Genomic DNA, 22,171 nt, shown 5'->3' with positions numbered 1-22,171 from the left:
AATAAAGGAACGATTATCCACCATCAATAGTGAAACTACTCCAATGGTGATTATTGGCTCATCACCTATAAATACACTGACACTCTCAGGTATACTTAAGATCCAATACACTATAAACCTACTTATACTTTTGATGACTTAGACATCGGAGTGTTTTACAGATACCACCCCTTATCTGCTTACAAAACAACTCGGACGACGGCCACTTGACACGAGCTAAGTCGAAAATCACCTCACTAAAAGTTTGGACTTTGCGTTCAAGCCCAAACACAATCCAATTTAAGGTAACCCTCAGAACAAGTGTAATTATAAAGTTGATTTGGCATTTGAATTTTAGATAAGCTAATTAATTTGCGATTTTGCTTTCGTGATAATTATGCTATTTTTTATTCTTATTTAAGTTGAGAAAATATTTTATATTAGAATAGTGACTAATTTATTGTCTATTTTTATATTATTAATTAAATCTAAAATTGATGTCAATTGTTATTAATGGATTTGGATCCTCTAAATTTTGAAACTTACTTTAGAGGGTAAAGTATGATCTATCACCATTTATTTCATAGGTGGGACCAAGAGAAAACATGAGAGAGAAAACATTCAATGGTAAGAGATTTAACTTTATCCTCTAAAGTAAAAATCTAAAATTTAGAGGATCTAAATCCGTTATTAATATATTTGCGAAGATATAAATTTTAAATTTTAATTTTATTTTTTTATTTATAACTGAGTCGATCAATTCGACTAATAATTCACTAATTAAATTACTGACTAACCAATTCGATTTTAATATCTATCATTTTAAGAATATTTTTGTCATAATAAAAAAAAACAGAATATTAGTAAAAAATATTTTTATTTGCGAAGAATTAGAGATCATTTTAGGAATTTACCCAAACTTTAAAATTGAAAGGCGAGGGCTAGGATTTCAATAAGGAATAAACCCGCCCATTCTCTCTTCCTTACATCCTCATCTTTCTTCCTCTTGGCGCGTGCCTCTCTCTTTTTCTCTTTTTGAATTTTAAGCACACTTGAGAGCTCCGTTGCTGATTCCTTTGCCTGCATCGGAGAGGGAAGAAACACTTGAGAATGGAGAGGATTCATGTGAGTGTCCGTGCAAGACCCCTCTCCCTTGAGGATGCCAAGACTAGCCCTTGGAGGATCTCTGGCAATTCAATTTTCATTTCCAATCACTCCTCCAAGTTTGAATTTGGTGCTTCCTCCTCTCTTCATTCCATTTTCACTTTCTTTTCTTTTCTTTACTTCTCTATTTCTATTTTTTTGAATATTTTTCTGCTCCACAGATAAAATCTTTAGTGAACATTGCAAGACCGTGGAAGTATATGAAAGTCGTATTAAAGAAATCGTCGCTGCTGCAGTTCGCGGATTCAATGGTTTAGGGTTTCCTCTACTCTAATTGTTTTGCATTTTACTTTTTAGTCTTTAGTTTTCACATTTTCTTTGGTAATTTGCGATTTTTTAACTTGTGGTTTGTGATGTGAAGGCACTATTTTTGCTTATGGGCAAACAAATAGTGGGAAGACTCATACGATGCGGGGCTCAAAAACAGAGCCAGGAGTGATTCCTCAAGCCGTGCATGATTTGTTTCGGATGATTCAAAAGGTTAGCGTTCTGCTCCTTGTTGAGTCAGGTTATGTTGCTTGTGCACATTAGATGTGCAAATTATACTAATTGGTTACCTTGTTAGATTATAGTTGCATGTTGAAATTTTGTTATAGGTAAGCATTTATGGTAGTGCAGTAGCTTGTACAGTAAATTTTGTTATATGCTGAAAAAGCTTACATTTGGAGACTGCTTTGGCAACTAAGTCTGCTGGCCGTTCTTTTGAGGGATTGTGAGCAATTAGAAGCTTAACCTGCATCACTTTCTCTCAAACAAAGAACAAGCTTACCTCCATGTGTTTTGTCGTGGAGTGCAAAACCTGTTTGTGAAACATGACAGTGCTGAGGACCTGAGGTTATAATAGATTCATAGTACACAACCAGCCTGATTGTTGGAACTTTCGGCTCTTCCTGCAGTGATTGCCCCTACATAATATCAGCTGTTAGATCAATTAGGCTTCTGAATTCAGCCTCTATGCTACTAGAACTTGCCACATGGAGTTGTTTCTTGGTCCACTAAGAGATGAGATATTGGTCCAAGAAAGACAAGCTCCTAAAGTTGACCTATGATCGTCAACATATGATGCTCAATTATCATCACAATAACCTTTTAGGCGGTTAGGCCCAAATCCTCCGTGGCAGGTTTTAGCTACAGCCATGATGTAGAGACCAGCCAAGTATTGTAGCATCCTTTTCACAAGCCTTCTAATGAATATCAACAGGGAGGCTATGACTTGGCAACCTTTGTTGACACTGAAAGAAATTTCAGTTTTGGTTAAAATGGCATGTTGAACAGCCCCAAAAATGGAGCTATAGAGGGTGACATTCTGCATAGTACGTTTTCGTGTTTTAGACATTTTTAGACCTGAAACCATAGGAGGGCAATCCTTTTGCCTTCTCCATATTGCTGTGCTGTGGTAGATCTCTCAGTTGTTTATACTGAGATACAAATAGTGTTCCATCCTGCAGCATGTGCACATATATCTCTAGAAAATACTGCATAGTTACCACGTCCTTTAGAGAAAATCCAGTATCAGCTTTGCTGGTTAAATGCTGAATAAACTGACGAGATTAGCCAAAACATAGGTAACTTGGGACTTGTGGTTGCATGAACACTTATGGACAACAGTTGCTTCTCACAACCAATTTGTGTTACGCTGTTGCCAAGCCATAGCCTGAGGGGCTTGTTAAAGGCCATATAGTGCTTTGTGGATCTTACATTCTGATTTGAGCGATTGTTGCATGAAGACTTCCTCAGTTAGAATTTAGAACACTTTTTATGTAAGCATTGCTCACATCCAATTGCTTAAGCACCTACCCTTTGGTCAAGACAAGTGTAAGAACAACATGGGTAGTTGCTGGTTTTATCATTGCTGAGAAAGTTTCAGAATAATCAAAACCAACTTGCTGATGAAAAATATGGGCACAATAATCAAAACCAACATCTGGGTTTTGCTTTACTCAAAAAACCGATTTGTAACGAAGCAATGAAATGGTCAAGGCTTCACTTACATAAGTTCAGTGTGAGTTAGAAGTTCGGTGAGTAAAGGGAGGGTGAAAATGTATTAGGTATTAGGAGAAGGTGAAGTCGGTAATAGTCCACGAACCTTAGATCAAGTAATAACTCAATGAGAGGATGAGCGTGGAGGGAGCAAGGATGAGGATGATGATAGTACATGTCACTGGAAGAAGAGAGTGGGAGTACTGGCTGTTGCAAAGTCTGAAGATGAAATAGGGGTTTCTGGAATAGTTTGAGCTGGTGTGGAATCAGGATTGCAGGATTGGTGGATGTAGATGAGGGTTTAGTGGGGCTTCTGTTATGTGAAGGGGTGGGCATAGGTGATGTTGGTAACAAGGGGAATTCTGTTCAGTTAGAGGAGATGGAAGGGCTTGCTTTGAGGGGAAGGTGAAGGGCAGGGAACACATGCAGGTGGATTCAGAAGTGTAAAGAAAGGAATTAGAGTGAGATGAGAGGAAGAAGTATTGTGTTTTGGTATGAATAGAGAATGCTCCTTGAAGCAAAACTTAGTCTCATGAAACAATACTTTCAGAGATGATCAAGCAGCCATTCAAGTACAGGCAACTAAAACCTCTATGATGGGAACTGTATCGTAGGAAATTGCATTCATGAAAATAAAATTTATGTTTGTCGTATGGTGTTAAGAATGGAAAAAAAATGCACATCTAAAGACACAAAAGTGAGTGTAATAAGGTTTCTTGTTAAAACGAGTCTCAAAAGGTGAGGGAGAGTGAGGTTCAGATGGGGAATTTTTTCTAATGACATATGTGGTTGTGGCCACTGCATCATCCCAATTGCAGGGGCATAGATGCATGAGCAAGGAAGGGGAGGTCAGGTTTAGAGAGATGGTGATGCTTGCACTCAACAACACCATTTTCTTCATGTGTCAGAACAAATTAACCTCTAAGAGACACCTTGCTACTAGAACTAGTTAGAAAAAGCTTGAAATTCAGCCCCCTAATTAGACTGAACAGCCTTAATTTTGAAACCTAGCTGCAGTTCTACAGCAGCTTTGATTTGCAAAAATTCTGGAAATGCTTCAGATTTAGTTCAGAAAATATACTGATGTAAAACAACAAAAGGCATCAATAAATGCAATATAATATCTGTATTCTCAGGTAATGGTCCCCACAAGCCAATGAATACTAATTCTAGAGGATATTTGCAAGTATTGAGAGAAGAAGGAAGAAGATGTGCTTTGCCAAGATAGGACACAACAATTTTCAGACGTTCTATTAGAACATCTTTTGTGCTATTATCCAACTAAATACCAGTAAATCAATAAAGTAGTTTTAGCTATCAACATTACTACCCCTTGGAAGTTTAACCTAATTATGTATCAATACATCATTAGAAGATAGCATAAGAATTTGTATAGAAGTGTGAACTCTGTCTTTTGCTTCATCATTCCCATAATACATGTAATGATTATAATAGTAACGAACTAATGATAATCAAATTTTCTTTTAAAATGTTTTAGGATATAGATCGAGAGTTTTTGCTTAGGATGTCATACCTGGAGATTTACAATGAAGATATCAATGATTTATTGGCTCCTGAGCATCGTAAACTTCAGATTCATGAAAATCTAGAGGTTGTTGTCACTTCTTATTGTGATGTTTGTTTATGTTGGTTTTGTATTTGGATTCCTTAATATTTTAATTCATTTATGTAAACTTACAGCGAGGAATATATGTAGCTGGGTTGCGCGAAGAGATTGTCGCCTCGCCTGAGCATGTGCTTGATCTCATGCAGTTTGGAGAATGTAATTTTGATTTTTATTTTCATTTTCTCTCATGTTTTACCTCTTAACTCCTATTTTTGGCTTTCACTATAAGTGAATTCGGATTTCTTAACTCCCTTTGGTTAGTTTTGTTCCTTATATTTGTTTTATGTGTACCAGCTCATAGACACATTGGGGATACAAATATGAATTTATACAGCAGTAGGTCTCATACTATTTTTCGCATGGTAATCTGTTTCTTTTGTTCTCCCTTTTTTCCCCTATAAAAGAAATACTTATGGTTGTCCTTCCTTCATTGGTTCAACAGATAATTGAGAGTAGGGATAGAAGAGAAGATGAAGGCAATGGAAGTTGTGATGCTGTTCGTGTATCAGTGTTGGTATGTTACCACTGCAGGCAACAATGGTTTCTCTTTTCTTTTATTTTAAAACTTTGTATGTCGCTGGTTATGATTCACACATGTGTCTTCCTTCCAACCCCTCTTCTTTCTAACAAATTAATCTGTGTACTGTAAACTTTCTCCTAATAATTATTTTCTCATATCTAGAATCTAGTGGATCTTGCTGGTTCAGAACGTGTTGCAAAAACTGGAGCAGAAGGTGTTCGGCTCAAGGAGGGTTCTCATATAAACAAAAGCTTATTGACTTTGGGAACTGTCATTAAAAAATTGAGTGAAGGTGCTGAGAGTCAAGGGTAAGTGTATGCTATTACATATTTTTTTTCTACTTTCTATTTTTCAATGATCTACAAAGAAAGTATAATATTCCGTGCAGAGGTCATGTTCCTTACCGAGATAGCAAGCTTACACGATTTTTGCAACCTTCACTAGGTGGAAATGCTAACACAGCTATGATATGCAACGTTACACTTGCACAAGTAAGATTTGCCTGTATTTCTTTCAATGTTTTATATGCACAACTCTTTCCTTTCGCAATTACATGTCTTTTGTGGATTACCTAATTTAATGTTACTATTTAGTTGACGTGCTTGTTTGTGTGTACTTTTGATTTTTGATATACTTTGGTAAATATCTTTTGTAAAAGTAGAATAACTAGGAAAAGTACAAGATCTTTTTACAATATTTTCTTTCTCTATGGAAGAATCTCATTTTTTCCTTTAATATTATTTCGTCTAGTTATATCAGCATATTTGTTGTGTGGCAGATACATACAGATGAAACTAAAAGTAGCCTCCAATTTGCAAGTAGAGCATTGCGTGTCACAAATTGCGCTCAAGTGAATGAGGTTCCTTCTTAATTTAATGCCTGAATCACTCTTTTGTTTTGATTTTGTTCCTTTCTTTGAAGTCTTATCTAATATCAAATTAGTCTCTTGTTTCTATGATATTATTGTTATCTTTCTTTCTCGTCTCTCTTCCATCGTTAGCTTGTAATAGTTATATTTTAGAAAGTAATTTTGTTGTATCATCCCTTAAATACAAGTCAATTATTGGTGCAACCACATCATTGTTGGAAGTTGTAGAGCAGCTTAGTTTCTGTTTGCCACTTGTCCTGTGTTGTATGGCGTCGTTTGATTCATGTAGCCGACCCCACTTAGTGGGACAAGGCTTTGTTGTTGTTGTTGTTGTTGTTGTTTCATGAAGTGATGGTTGGTTCTCACTGCAGATTTTGACAGATGCTGCCTTGTTAAAGCGTCAAAAGAAAGAGATTGAAGAGCTTCGTGCTAAATTGATGGTTGATCTATTATACTATCGTTCTGTTTTATATTTGATTCTATATTTTGTTTTTGTTTGATATAAATTGAATAGTAAAAATGTTTTCTAAGCGCTGCTAAACTATGGTTGTTTTTCAGAGTTCTCATTCAGAGCATCTGGAAGAGGAGATTTTGAACCTTCGGAATACATTATTACAAGTGTGTGAATTTTCCTTCTTTGTTTATTATTGCCAAATGCTTGCTTATTCAGTATGTCATACTTTCTGTGCCAGACTGAATTGGAAAGGGAACGCATAGCTTTGGAATTGGAGGAGGAAAAGAAAAATCAAGCTGAATGGCAGAAAAGAATAAAGGAGCAAGCAAAGAAAATTGAAAATTTAAGCTCAATGGTTCTGTTTTCAAAGAGGGATGAGACATGTGAAATTATTAAGAAGGTATTCTTGGTTACATTTCATAATATACCTTTTATTTGCCCCGCAGGTGTTATTTACTGCTTTATTTTTTGCCATAATTATTTTTTAATGTTGTGTATCTAGTTTGTTTCCTAGGTCATTAAAATAGGCTTGCTTTCTTTTGGATATGTTTATATACAACCCGTACAGGGTTAGTTGTTTGTAGTGATATGTAGTGTTGACCCCAGAAGAGGACATAAGTTCGTTTCATATTCTTGTAATTAGAAATATAACCTGTGTCTTGCTTTAGTCAAATAAAATAGTCTTATGATGGTTCATGTAGGCCAAAATTATGGGGAAGGCACCCTATTGTGTCACTAAAAGTATTATAGATAGGATTTTATACCTCATTGAAGTTTATATTGTTTGCTTAAGGAGCAATAGTTTCTTTACTTCAATGGAGATGCAAGTCATCAACACTCTGCAAAAGATAATTCGAAGCTTTAATACTGCGTGTCTTTATAGTTTCTTTATAGTTGGCATTCAGCTTTCTTGATAATGATAAATGTTCCAATGGAACACGGCTGTGCAATTCTCTGCAGATTTTTATTTTTATTTTTCTTACTTTTTCCTTTTTGACCTTTTCCCATTTGTTTATGAAATCCATGGCATAGCAAATCATGTAAGGAGTCAACTTTGCGTTTCAGTGTATGTTAGACAAAGGTTATGATGTTCACTGCTAATATTAGGCTAGTGTCAAGGTAATGGTGTAATGGAGCTGGAAATTATATGGATAGGATGCTTTTATGAGTATATTATGCTTCGTTTGGGGATTTAGATGTCAGGCTATTCACGTGCTTTTGCTTGATAGCATGAGGTTTGGGTGAGATGGTTCTTATCATGGTATTGGATTTTGTACGAGCCTGGTATATGTTCGATTCTTGTTGCCCATGTTCTACCATTCTTTTTTATATTAAAAGCCAGAATTTCTCACGCAATAAAGTGTGTATATGCAATGTCCATGCAACCTCTTGCTTGAGGTGTTATGTTTGCTATAAATCCATTCACATGCCTTTTCTTGACAGCTTAACTATATGGAAGAAATGGTTCTTGAAAAGAATTAAAAGTTATCCTTAAATTAAGGGCTGCAACTGCAAGTTGCACAAGGAAACTATTTTGGGATCTTTGACAAATAATCAAAGAGGAAACAAGGATGTGCAGAGAATGTTAAAGTCTGAAACTTGTATAAGGGTAGAAATATGGGGACAATCATCACTTCATCAGATATTGGGGGAAGTGTGAAACTACTTCATCCACTCGTTCAATCAAACTACTCATCCTGGAATGAGAGTGTGGTCTTGATGCCACTGGAACTTGTAATCTTATTGAGTTGTAGCTCAGAGCTGGACCACAAATTCAGTAAACTTCACTCAAATCTAAAATACTGGCAGACATAGTTAAGAACAATATTATTGAACTATCAGCTGCTTCTAGAGTAGTCGTCACCAATCTAGTCTAGTGAAGAATTATAACTAATTTCATCCTGCATGAAGAACTGCTTTCCTAGTTTTATCTTCCATTCTTTTTTATTTTTAAGTTCACATTTGCTGCCTACCTAATCATATATTTATTTACCTTTTTCTTTCTTTTGGTTGGTATTACCTCAGATAACTCATTTGCTTATATCTGTTGATGTAAATTACTATGCATGCTTTGCAGGACAAGAGACGGGATACATGGTGTCTAGGAAAACTATCAAGGGAGAATCCAAGAGATGTAACGTATTTCTTTCATGCTAAAGATAATTTCATTAGTTCATATCATAGGGGACTTATTTTATGCGTATTGTGAATTTTTTAGTCTGTTTATGGGGCATTTTAAATGATTTGAATTGCTCTATACATCATTTATCTGTTGAGGTAGAGTATAGTATTTTTTTCTTTTGCCATTGAAACAAAGTATACTAATTTATGGTAGGATTTTGATAAGATTCTGAAGTGTTCAAGGATTTTAAATGTATTAAAAAGTTTACTTGTTCGGTACAAAATTTCTATTTTAGTATTCTTAACAAGTGCCCTAAGGGAGCTTGTTAGCAAAATCCTATATAGTATAGTAAAATTATAAAATTTTACTAGTGAGCATCTGTTTGCTTATAAAATTTCTTGTAGGCAACATGTGTGGTTTACTGATTGACTTTGTCTCAGTTAGTATCTTGATTATCTATGCATAGTTCCCGTAGAGCTGCATATCTCTATTCCTATAAACTTCGGGTGAGATGAGTGTATATGCATTCAATACACAATATGCTGTTTTAAGTATTTGGCTTTGGTCCATCAAGATTTGGTTTTTCATCATCAATATCATTCTCACGTGTTATTCATTGCTACCAAGTGTGACCTCATTGAAGGCACAACAAAATAGTAATGCTATAAGGAACTGATTGGAAAAAAGACCAAATGAATCAAATTTAGCAAATGCATGATGCTGTGTAGATGGTATTGGTGTTTTGAGGGAATCTGTGGATAGTCAATGGCCAATCTGAAGAGTTGCCAATCTGAAGAGTTGTTCTGCCTTATCTGATTTTTGCATTTGGTTCAAAGATCAGTCTGGTAATTCAAGGGGTTCCCTTGGGGAAAAAGAGTCAGAGTAGGATATCAAATGACTTAACTTGTTAATGCTAGATCTTAGTCTGACTTTATGTGCTCTTTTTTGAATTTAATTCCTTTCTTGTTCTCTCTAAACATAAATCATTACAAGTTCTATTCATTTCTTGACATGTTTGTAGGTATAGATAGGATTTTTATTTTTATCTTTTTATCGCTTCAAATTTTTAGATAAGTTGGTATTCATATGTTAGAAATCAGAAAATTACTTTCATTTTTGCTTAAGGTTGTTTCTTCCCCCTCCTAATATATTGTATGACACTTACGTTTGTTCTATACTTGTGATAATAACTAATTTATTTCTGCAATTCAGGCCTGCTCTAGCATCCAATCAAATGCTTCTACTGTAAAACCTGGAAGACAGAAGCAATGCATTGGACCACTTGTTCCTTTTGACGAACTTATGATTGAGGATGCTTTTGTGGAGCAGTCTTCTAACCAAGAGGACAATAAAAATGGTGATATGAATGAGGACTGCAATCTGCCTAACCCAAGTGCTTTATTGCATGTAACAAGCAGGAAAAAGATTCCATCACGGAAAAGAAGTTTATCCATGGTTTGTAATATTGCTCACCAATATTCCCTTGTGATCAACTTTCAATAGTTTTATGCTAATATCTTGCAAATATAGCAGGAGGATGATGAGTTTCTAAAGTTACAGGAAGAATATGAGAATTTGCTTTTAAGATTTGAAACTCAGGTTTTGCTTATCCTTCTTGATTTCACTGACTGTGAGCCAGAAGTTGCTAGACCCTAAGCTTGGCCATGTTTTGTTACTGCAGAGAACTGCGAGTGAGATAGAAATAAAGTCATTGAGAAAACAGCTAGTTGAGGCAAATTCTCTTCAATATACAGAACCTATTGGCTGTTTAAATAGTGCAAATGGTGTTAACTGGAATGAGAATAAAGATGTGAGTTTCCAAGAGTCAGAAGCTATTCTTGTCATCAAGAGACTTGAAGAACAGGTTTTCTTCTCTCTCTCTCTCTCTCTCTCTCTCTCCAACATTCTATCAGAGTGTTGGATTTTAGCACATTTGTAACATGTCATAGGAAACTAAAATATGCATTAGGAGATGGCTTAGTATTATTACATATTGTTGGAAACAAATCATGCATATATTGTCCAGTGTCTTTGTAGACATTGCTGCTTCTATCTATGCAGTGAACATTGAGATTATTTCTACCAATTTGATATTTCTCTCGTCTTACACAGTTACACCTCTTTTATCTTCGTACAAATTCAAACTAGCATTAGAGCAGTGTCATCCATTTTCTCTATTGCTTGTGAGTTGTTATTCTTCTGCAAAGTCCTACAATTGAAACTCATTTGCCATTCATGCCATACCTTCTAATACATTCTAAATATTTCTACAAATGTCTTTGGAAATAGCTTAATATTTATTACATGTGCTTGAAACCATGCTGCATTTATTCTCCGGTGGCTATAGCTGTACACAATGTTGCTACTATCTAAGTTACATTTGCATTTTCAGTCCAAACATTTCTACCAATTTGGTATCTTTCTACTGTTACACTCTTCTTTCATTTATTTTTAAAAATTTAACTCTTTTAATATTGACTTCCTACTTTCTGCTGCATGAAATTGTATTCAAATATATATATTGACTTCCTATTTTTATTCCTAATAACTTGAAGATTAAGGTTTTGGAAATGGAAAAGTTATCAAGCCAACAAAACCTGGACAATGTTGTTGATCTAGCAACTGAGCAGAATATATGTGATCGGAAGAAATTTGACGAGGTGATCATATTTAAGTTAGATCTATGCATAATTCGCATTTCAAGCCCAAAAGAAAGGATCTTCCATTTTTTTTTGGGGAGGGGGGGGTGTTAGAAATAGTTTCATGACATGGTATGTGAATTTCTATAACTGAAAAAAGTAGAGTTCAATATTTATTGCCCCAAAGAATTTTAGCATAAGGCAAAACAGATCCATGCGGATTCACGTTTCAAACCCAAAATAAAGAGATTCTTGTGTAAGGGGGTGTGTTAGATAAATTACTATTTATGTGTTTTTTACCTTTCAAATTTTTGGGATAAGTGGTTGCATGACATTAGGTGAATATATATTCTTTTCTGTGCATGAAGTTGATTAAAATATGTTGATGTATTTTGGCTACTCATCAATTATCCTTGAACTTGCTGTTTATTCTATTTCCTGACTTATATATTTATTATTCCTTTATTTCCCTCGTTTCTTAGTTGTATGAAGAGCTTAGTAAAGTACAGAAGGCAGCTCAAGTTGCTAACAAACAACTTGCTTGTGAAACTGTGAGTAAAGTTAATGTTTGCATTTCATGTTTTATGCACACAGAATGTTGCTTACTAAAAAAGTCATGATTATTTTCAAGATTAAGTTTATATGACTATGGTATATTTTGTGTCATGCCCAAGATAATTGATTCCCAAAGCTTTTATGTAGGATGAAAATTTGAACTTTGTGATCAATCTTTCAATGGAAGTTCAAGAAATATTTTCAGATGTACAAAATGCAAAAGAAGCTGTTCAAAGTGCATTGTTGATGGTGGATGACACCACTAAAAGTTTCTTTGCTCTCTGCAATGTGTTTAATGTAAGTACTATTGAGGCACTATGGAGTATATATTTGTAACAAAAAATGAAGTTCACTCTGTATTTTTGTATGATGTCTATAGCTGTTGTCTTTGATTTGTGTGTGATGTTAAGATTGTTGTTTTCATATGTTTGTCTTTATTGCAGGATTTTAAAACCTCAATATCTCAGCATGTTGCAGAACTAAGTGTAATCTTGAGTAACTACAACCAGTTGAATTCTTGCTCAAGACAACAAATTTCTGAGCTTGAGAATGAGAAGGTAAAGTTATCTAAACGTCTAGAGCTATTTCTAGTTGTATCTGTAATTCCTAGACGGGCTAACACTTTTGCTGCAGATTCTTCTAGACAACCAATTAGCTGATCTTCAAAAGCAGCTTCAGGATTCAAAAGTGGATTTTGAGAATTCCCAAAGTTCTTTAATGGTGGGTCCTTTCTTGATGTTGATATCCATGTTATCCCATTTTATTCGAATGTGCAGCGCAGCTAATTGGTAGCACTAAATCTCTATTACAGAAATGCATTGAACAACAGGAATTGCAAAATGCAGACCTGATTTCACATATCCATACACTTGAAAAAGAAATATCAGTTTTAACATCATCTTCATTGGTCAAGGAAAAGGAAACATTCAGAAAAGATCTTGAGAAAACAAAATCCAAGTTGAAAGAAACTGAGTCTAAGCTTAAGATTGCAGTACAAGAGAAAACAAAACTTGAGGTTCATTTTTTTTTGTTATTTTATCCAAAATTTTCTTGGTTTCCTTGCAATTGACTTGTTAAGTTCATGTATTTTATTCTCTATTCTCAATTTTCTAACATATCATATCTGCCTAAGGGTGAGAAAGCCTCTATTGAACGTGAGCTTAAACGGTTGCATGGTCAGAATTCTCTTCTTGAACGAGACATTAATAAACGTGATTCACTTGCTGGTAGAAGACATGAGGTGTTTGATCCCAAAAGACCAAAGAGTCTTGCTTCTTCTCTTGAGCAAACATTACAGGTTTGGACATTCTCTTGCATCTTCTTTTGCAGTTATTGTTACTAGCAAATTTAAATCCTGGTTCAAAGGTCAAAGAGCTTTAAGCTAAGGAGATCCCTTATCCTCTTCATTTCATCTCAGTGGTCAATACTCTTAGTTTTAGTTGAGTTTTTGACTATTGGCTAGTTAAAGGTCTTAAAGGTGGTATGGAGCCTAGGATGATAGGATGCTGGTTCTTTAGCCTTTCATTTTCGTTTTAGCTGCTACTATGTTTTCATTTTTGATTGAAGAAAGAGAAAATGAAACTAGTTTTTTTCATTCTAATCAACTTTTGAAGTTTTCTGCAAGTCTGTAGGTGTTAGAAGCAAAGAAAACAATATGATTTCACCATTTCCGTCACAAGATATTGAAAATACTCAATACCGAGTAGAAACAAGGTGGCTTTTATTGTAGTGATTAACAAAAAATCATATCAAGTGACATGAAAATAGATAACAAACTGAACTATACCCTAAGATGTAGCAGATTGTAGAAGTGTTTAATACTGCAATCTTGCAGTAGATTGCCCTATGCATTTGAATGATATATAATCTTTTCGTTTTTCACACAGAAGGATATAATATTGTTTGAATGATCAAAATCCCATAAGCTTTACTTTTTCTTTTGACAGGCATAAGCTTTACAATCTTAGAGTGAGTTGAGGAAGTGTCTAGAAGAGTTTAGAAGTGGTTAGAAATGGTCAAGGAATTCAACTGATATGTTAAGACAATGCCAGCTAGGATAGATTCCCCTAACTAACTTTAAGTGTGTAAAGACTCCTGCTCTTCTTCACTAGCTATCTGAAACACACTCCTCTCATGTATATAAGAACAGATTCAGTGCTTTGATGAATCACTTTCAGAATGAGCAATTCGCATTTCTCTCTCTAACTTTCTCTCTCTTTCTCTACATTCTATCTTACTTCTCTCAGTTTCTCAAACTCTATTATTTCTGATTTCTTGGTGTGTACAGTATATAAACATGTTGGTCTATTCTCTGATGATAAAGAGGTTCTCCAATCTCCTCAGGAATGCATTTAGTTTGATCTAATATAAATGTCACTGTACAGGAAGAGCTCAAAAAGATGGACGCTTTTGCATTTGAAGCAGAATCAAGAATCACTTCTTTGGAAGAAGAACTGACAGCTGCATTGAAAGAGAAAGAAGAGGTGAAATTTAGCAATGAGGATTTAACTTCACAGCTGGAAGGCTTGATGGAAAAGCTGAATGAATCAAACTCTGAACTGTACAATTTAAAGGAAGAGATTTCTGTTCTTGTAAGATTATCTGTGAAGTTCTTCTAAAGTTTCTCCTTTAAAATCACTTGTTGGGTGTGTTTACTAGATGTTATTATTTCTCATTCAAACTGTCAAACATGGCATCTTATTCTTGTCCACTCAGAGACAAATGTTGGAGGAATCTGATCAAAGGCAAGAAAAATTGAGAAGTTCTATCAAAGTATTGTTGGAAGAAAAGGAGGAGCTGGCAATGGTTGGCAACTGCAACTACTCTTTTTTTTTTCTTTTATTGTGATTCTACCTAATCAACATTATTTCTCCGGGTTTTGCAAATCTTGCAGCAACTCACAGATTCCCTTTTGGAAATAGAGGAGGAAAGGGCAATATGGTCTGCAAAGGAAAAGGCTACACTTCTAGCCATAGAAGAACAAACAAGAAAGAACAACATGCAAATTACATCATCGTCAAAAGAGTTATCAGAAGTAAGATTCTTGGATATGCTATTGTACAAACCTTGATTTGTTTCTTTTAAGTTTCTTACACGGTTTTTCCTTTACTTAGTTTACTTTTTTGTAAAGGAAATCATTTGATGAATAGGAGGATAAGCAATCCTCTTTACAATAATAAGATCAAAGAAGATGAAAAACTGTCAATAAAGTAGAGTATTCTAGTCTCTCAATATATTGAAGGGAGAAACTCTTCATGTGGTTTGCATCAAATAAGGGCCAAACATACAATTCTATTTTATCTCTCAAAACTAACTTGTTTGAGAATTCATTATCAAAAGGTGCAGGGGCCATGCTTAAAAATACATCAAATAAGGTATACGCAGCGTACCACCACAAAGACTTCATTTGTTTTCCCATATATCACAAAATTGATCATCATGAATTGATCCTAAGGTTGTAGTGCACACCAAATACTCATCAAAGATACCAAATGGAGTATCCCACAAATATTTTCTAAATGGCATAATGTATATTGTGATACAATTGATTGTCTATTAAGAAAACAGTGAGCGGAATAAGAGTCAGTATAGAAAGTTGGTGGATTTTCTAAGTTGTTTGATAGTTGAAGTTTCTTTTTAATTGCCATTTTTCATGATATCTAAAATTGATAAAAATTTTATAAATGTAAGGTAAGAAATGAACTAGCTTCCTGTAGAGAAGAATGTCAGACACTGCAAAAAAGGTTAACTACTTCAGATGAAAGTGGACGTCTCATGGAAAATATCAGGTTTGTTTAGCTTATTTAATTTTTTCCCCCACTCTTCTCCGCTTCATCTTTTTAAGGATTTTTGTTGTTATATGTAACCCTGTATCCTAGAAGTGTTTCTGAATATTTGATTTACGTTCAACCATACTAAATTCAGAAAGGAGCTTGGTGATTAAGCTTTCTTCAAATACATATGCTTTCCTCAATTTGACTATACACACAGTATTATCTAAAGTTAACCTCTATTATTAATGTAACTTTCGTGCTGCCATTGGCATTAATCAGGTTGATTCTACTTACCCAAAATGATTTAAGCAGTACCTACTATGCTAGAAGGGTTAGTACCTCATGGGGCCTTAAAAGTTTATTCTAGAAAATTTCAAAAGGCAATTGAATATTAATGATTTTCGACCTATTAGTTAGGTATTAAATCTTTATAAGCATAATGAAAGATGTTGCTGCCAGATTGTGCAAATTCTTTCTTGATGCCATTTCTTGAAATCAAAGTTCATTTACGGTAGGTAGCCAATCTAGATTTGGCTGTCATTACAAATGAGATGACAGAAAATGTTAGATCCTGGATAAAACATAGTTTTGATTGAAGAAGAAATGTAATTTAGAAAATAAAATGATAATAGAGAGAGCGTAAAGGACAAGAGATCTTCAATGCCATAAGATAGGAAAATACAAAAAGTATCAAAGGAGCAAAGAGCAAGACATTGGCTGCTAAGTAGGATTAGATGCCTGACATCTATAAAGCTCATAATATTTATAGATAAATCTTTTGTTTGTTTTGCTTTTGTGTAGGGTAGCCCTTCCTAATCCCCAATTTGTATTATCCTTCTCCTCATCTTAAAGGGTTTTTTTTTTTTTTTTTCTAATCTAACATGTTTATGAAGATATGTTTAGGTTAACAATAGTCTTCTTAGAAAGGCTTTTTCCCTAACTCTTTTGCTTACGACTTTGCATCTATCTGTCAATTTTCCCCCACTCTGGTCTCTGGTTAAGATCACTTGGGGCTTCCATCTTTTCAAGTTTTTATGATAAAAATGTTGTTCAGTTAAAATCTCTTGAACCTTTATTTGATTCTATTCATTTTTATGACACCCCTGTACTCAAGAACTTGGACTCTATCCCTGCTCCCAATGGATTTTTTCTTTTATAATCATTTTAAGCTCTTGCATTCCTCTCCTAAAAGAGAAGATTTGATTTCTACTTCACAAAACATTTACATGTACCATTGAAGTAACACAATTGACAGTGCTCCGAAAGTGCAAACCTCTCACTGCTTTGTCCTTGTATACATAATTAAGAGTTTTGGCTGTTGTAAAGAAGCAAAGTTCTTGTGGGAATCTTCCATTTGATATATCTGGTTATAAAAAAGTTTATAACTTGTAAGCATTTCTTTTTCAACCATAACTTTTTTGGTATAGAGTTACTCCTGCAACATCTCTTTGTTGCTTTGCTCATGATCTCACCAATGGCTTTTCTTTATCAGATATGCAAAAGGATTTGTTTATTTAACTGTATATTTTATCCTCTGGTTTTAATTGTTTACTTTGGTTCTCTGTCAAGACTCAAGATGCATTCTCCACTTTAGTAATGATTTCCTTCTCATGGACTTCATTTGGCTCTATTACACTTTATCCTATGTTTTTTTCTTTTTCCTATTAAATTTACATTCTGCTTTTGCCAGTCATGCTTTCGTTTTTGGGGTCATGGTTGTATTGGGTAGTTTTTAATGGTTACTTGCAAATTAGAGATGCTTCAGTTGTTTTTCTTTTATTTTATTCTTTCTTTTTTTTCGGTTATGATTTCCCATGAGCTTCAATTGCCAAATAAATTAATAAATATTATGTTAACAATGGCTGCAGAGAAACAACTTTGGAGTTAGACCAGCTAGAAAATCACACTGAAACAATCAATGCTGAGAGCAAACAATCACGAGAAGTAAGAATGTTTGATAATCATTTCATAGCCGATTTTCAATGCATAGCTGTCACTAAATTGACATGAATTGCAGAGTCCAAAAGCCAATTCAGAGATGCCGTTGCCAGAGCCGCGTGGCAGTCTTGAGAAAGATAACGCTGATGATAATCTAAGTGAGCTTTATGTCCTTGTTAAAGGCGTTGATCTCTCAAGTCAAAGCCAAGAACTTTCGAATGAGTTTCAGGTTTTCTTCATTGTCACAACTCATAGATGCATATACAGAAAATTGTCAATATATAACTTATGACTATGGACAGAAACTCAAGAACGAACTTGCTGTTGCAATAAGCGAAAGGGATAAATTGGCATGTCAGATGGAAGACCAACAGAAACATGTTACAGAAATGGAATTTCTGCAAAAGCATTGCCAAGCTCAGGTAAACTGAAGAGGTATATCATTTGGTAATTACCATATCAATCTCTGATTTCTGAAATCACATTATGCTTCTCAGTTGTCAACAGCAAAGAACCAGGTTGAGGAACTTAGTCAAAAAGTTTCTTGCTATGAAGCAAAAATGCACGCGGTGAGTGATATACTAGATCCTGCTTTAACTATCTGTATATATCTCACTTCATTGCAGTCCTAATTTTCAGGGAAAAAATTTTTTGTGGTAATTTTAGATCTTGCCTAAATGATCTCAACATCATTGACATTTTTTCCATTCGAATCTTCTGAACAGGATAAAGTAACTAACAACAAAGAGACGACCAAACTTCGAATGATGCTCCGTGGAACAAAGGCAAGGCTAGATGCTATCCTCACTCGATATAGAGAAGTAGTAGATGAATCAGATTTAATGCATAGGAAGTTTGAGGAGGCAGCAGCAAAGCTGAAGGACAAGTTGGCTACAAAAGGAATAGAGGTCCTTAATCTAAAGAAGCAACTAGCTGCAAAAGGAATGTAAAAAATATTTGTATAGAATTTTGTACAGGAAACCATGCGTTTCTTAGTTACAATATGAAAATATATAAATGATGGTTATTTGGTTCTCAAAATTGATTAACTAATGGTAAATATATATTTTCTTTTATTCCGGTGATGAATTAGAGTTATCACTTTTTGTTGAACTTTAATTTGCAAGTACCGTATAGAGTTGTAGAGATTACAATAAACAATGGGGTAATACTATGATGAAGAGTGAATTTGGGGGAAGAGTGAATATTACACTTTCTAATAAAAAAAGAAAATAAAAAAAATTAAAGATATCATATGTAATGTACACTTCTCTTAAAAACTAATTACAATTTTTACTCTTTACTTAACATCATTATTCACCAAAGAAATTTTCAAAAATGGATATTCTCAATTGTTAAAAAAAATTGAGGGAGTAAAGTGTGATCTCTAACCTTTCATTTTCTCTCATGTTTTTTCTTGGTTCTATTTATAAAATTAATTGTGAGAGATCACACTTTATTCTCTCAATTGTTAAAAAAATTGAAAAGATTCATTCCCGAAATTTCCTAAGCAATGAAGTTAGATTGTTATAAACAAAATAAAATGATTTAAAAGGTGAAACAAAATTGACATTTATATAAAAATGAAAATAGAAGTGCCAAAGTTATAGGTTTGTATGGTTGTATTTTATTGTGCCATAATCTTGCATTAATTTCTAGAAATAGATTTATTAATGCTGGCAAAAACCATAAAAAATACATAAGGAAAAAGATAAAACTAATAGAAAAAGGAGAAAAAGAGCTTAGTGTGTAAAATCTTTTGCTGATATTTATAAGATGTCGATAATGAACATCTTTTAATTGACACATTTACGATAGATATTCAAGTATTTCTATGTTAAAAAGCAAAAATAGAATTTGGAAAAAGAAATATTTGATAAGAGAATTAAATTAAACTAAGTAAAAGTGGGAGAAAGAAACTCTACCGAGGATGTGCTGCACAAATTATAAGAAATAAAGAACTTCAGAAAATGAACTAACTTAAAATAAAATTCAGTACCCAATCAATAACAAAGAAGACAAGACAGAAAATAAGCAATATTCAGAAAAGAAAACAAAGATTAAAAAGAAACACAACCTGAACTAAACGATCCTATGTCTCACACTACAAGGTTTTGAATTCAACGATTCTACGAGAAGAAAGCTCACGATCTAAATCACAAGATAGATTCAAAAATGATTGCAAAAGGAATTTGGATATATAGATGCAGTTAAGGACTGGTATATTTGGATAGAACGAAATATTATAATAAAAAATTGATAAGCTTAAGAATGTTACAAGGATGAAGTTTAGAGAATTCTATGAAAAACTCAAAGAGAGAGTAAATCTCACGATCTATCTATTTATCTATTTTATTTATATAAAAAGTTGATATACAAGTTTTACTATAATTAAAAATTATCTCATCTATTATTGTATTGGCACATAAGTTTTTTTTTTTATGTTGTAATTTTTTAAATTTTTTATTTTTTTAATTATGTCTATTCATTCAAAAGTTTTTATTAACATTACCTTCTAATTAATATTAATAATAAATTTGATCAATAACTTTTATTAGCATTATTTTTTAATTAATAAAATTAATATCACTATTAAATTATTTTGTAAGAAAAACTATCCTGTTATTTCTTTGTCATTAGCTATGTTTATTAAAATGTTATTCTATTTTGGTATATTTTGTGTTATAAATCAAATAACCTATATATTATATCTTTTTCTAAATTCTTTAATTTTAGATATTAAATTATAAGTTATGAAGTCAATTGATATTCAAAGATATTAAGAAGAATTATTAAAATATTTGAATTTATTCTAATTTTCTATAATTTTGTTTTCTTTAACTTATATAAATAATTGTAGAATTTTATTTGACGAAAAAAAATTTTGAAGTAGAATTTATGAGTCAAACTGTTTGAATGTCAATATATTACTTTTGTGTTTATATGTTATTTTTTTGTTTAAATATAATTTATCAAAATTAAATAGAAAAAAATTAATTCTTTTATATATTTTATCAAAAAATTCTACTTAAATAAATATTTTATTTACACCAACAAATAAAGAGAAGTCTATTTACTTATAAATGATTATATTAAATGATAAGATACGAAAAAAAAAAATATTGCATCTTTAAAAAGAAAAACACTCCTATTAATTTTACTTTATATTTTTTTTATTATTTTAATACTTTAAATATAATTATATTTTAAGATCCTTATAAAATTATAATTATATGTTTTGTTTACTAATTTTTAACTATAATTTACTAACACCTTAGGAAATATCTCTTCATATAATTGTGAGAAAAAAGTCTATGCCATAAAAAATTTAAAAATAGAAAATGCAAATAATTTGTGTAAGCCAATTAATGAAATAATAAAAATATACTTTTTACTCAAAATTATTGTGAACGAAATTAAAGAATCAATTTTAAATATTTTTTAATACTATTTTAAGTTTGTATCACTTGAGACACTATTTGATAAAGTGGGTCAAAGAAAAATGTTAACATATATTTTTATTTTATACAATTTAAATTAATCTTATTAAAAATAATTTATTCAATATTTATCTACATACGTAATAAATATTCTAAAAATTTTTATTCTTATTATTATAAATGTCATTAAAAAATTGCATGCATTAGGAGAAGAAGAACAAATAAATATCAAAAGAAAAGCTATAAAATCCGAAAAATAAAGTTAATATTTAAAGAATAAAAAAAAATATACAATTCATTTTAATTTACTTATTTACATATATAGAATATCATATACCTAATGCTAACAAATAAAAAATAGAAATTTTAAATAGAAAATTTTTTTACAATAATACATGGTTATCAAAATATTGTCCCAACAAAAAATACTAAAACTCAATTTCTATTATAACAAATAAAATAGGTAATACTATAAAAATTTCAGTTATTCAAAACAATTATTTATATTGCTCATTTATACATATAAAGATGGAACAAAAAAGACAATAAAAAATACATACAAATCAACAATTTAGAAAGAATATGTCCTTACAAAAACATATGACAAAAAAAAAAAGAAAAAGAAATAACTCAACAATAACCAAAAATAAAAAAAGACAAATACCACATAAAAAGATTAAGTCCGTCAACTAAAATAAATACGAAAACAAAAACAAATAAAAATGTAACTATGTACAACTTCAATATAAAAAAAATGTGTACTACAAAATATTTTAAGTAAAAAATACAATCAAATTTAACATTAATTTACATATATTTTAATTAATTTTTAAATAATATAATATATATTAAAATATATTATATACTATCATTATTTTTTATTATGCGCATTAGTATTTTATAAAAGTTGATACCAAAGTCATTCTACATTCAAGTGAAGAGATTACTTATAATTTTGCCATATAAATATTATGGTAGATGCCATTTTATTATGAAACCAAACATATATACTTATTTCTTTTTAATTTTAATGTTACTTCCTGAAATGGTTTTTACAATAATTAGCAAGATGATCCATACTACTAAAATCTCTTCTTAACAATATTAATGTC

General features: G+C 32.3%; 1 protein-coding gene across 2 annotated transcripts; it reads left to right on the top strand.

The window, feature by feature from the left end:
- Positions 1-942: 942 nt before the first annotated feature.
- On the top strand, positions 943-18,708 carry LOC112727593 (kinesin-like protein KIN-7O). 2 transcript variants are annotated; one of them, XM_025777401.3, is made up of 33 exons: positions 943-1,213; positions 1,305-1,394; positions 1,505-1,623; positions 4,622-4,735; positions 4,825-4,906; positions 5,045-5,112; positions 5,193-5,264; positions 5,433-5,578; positions 5,659-5,761; positions 6,049-6,129; positions 6,510-6,578; positions 6,697-6,756; positions 6,831-6,992; positions 8,670-8,726; positions 9,927-10,169; positions 10,248-10,313; positions 10,396-10,578; positions 11,270-11,374; positions 11,836-11,904; positions 12,056-12,205; positions 12,352-12,465; positions 12,542-12,628; positions 12,720-12,923; positions 13,041-13,205; positions 14,293-14,499; positions 14,624-14,713; positions 14,802-14,942; positions 15,599-15,696; positions 17,550-17,625; positions 17,699-17,848; positions 17,922-18,041; positions 18,117-18,188; positions 18,345-18,708. In XM_025777401.3, exons 1-33 carry the CDS (start codon positions 1,090-1,092, stop codon positions 18,567-18,569), a joined length of 3,912 nt encoding a protein of 1,303 aa, XP_025633186.1. In that variant the 5' UTR covers positions 943-1,089; the 3' UTR covers positions 18,570-18,708. The 2 variants fall into 2 exon arrangements, with proteins under 2 accessions (XP_025633186.1, XP_025633185.1); XM_025777400.3 differs by having other exon boundaries at positions 10,245-10,313.
- Positions 18,709-22,171: the final 3,463 nt, after the last annotated feature.

The sequence above is a fragment of the Arachis hypogaea genome, chromosome 12 (genome assembly GCF_003086295.3).
Source record: "Arachis hypogaea cultivar Tifrunner chromosome 12, arahy.Tifrunner.gnm2.J5K5, whole genome shotgun sequence".
Lineage (NCBI taxonomy): Eukaryota > Viridiplantae > Streptophyta > Magnoliopsida > Fabales > Fabaceae > Arachis > Arachis hypogaea.
The sequence above is the reverse complement of the archived record's forward strand: the minus strand, read 5'-3'. Positions and strand labels throughout refer to the sequence as shown.

Excerpts from the sequence above, each read along its gene's own strand:
- LOC112727593 (XM_025777400.3), top strand. The coding sequence starts at position 1,090 with ATGGAGAGGATTCATGTGAGTGTCCGTGCAAGACCCCTCTCCCTTGAG. Across the intron at positions 10,170-10,244 it reads GGAAAAGAAGTTTATCCATG|CAGGAGGATGATGAGTTTCT; the intron begins GTTTGTAATATT and ends TTGCAAATATAG. Across the intron at positions 14,500-14,623 it reads AGGAAGAGATTTCTGTTCTT|AGACAAATGTTGGAGGAATC; the intron begins GTAAGATTATCT and ends TTGTCCACTCAG.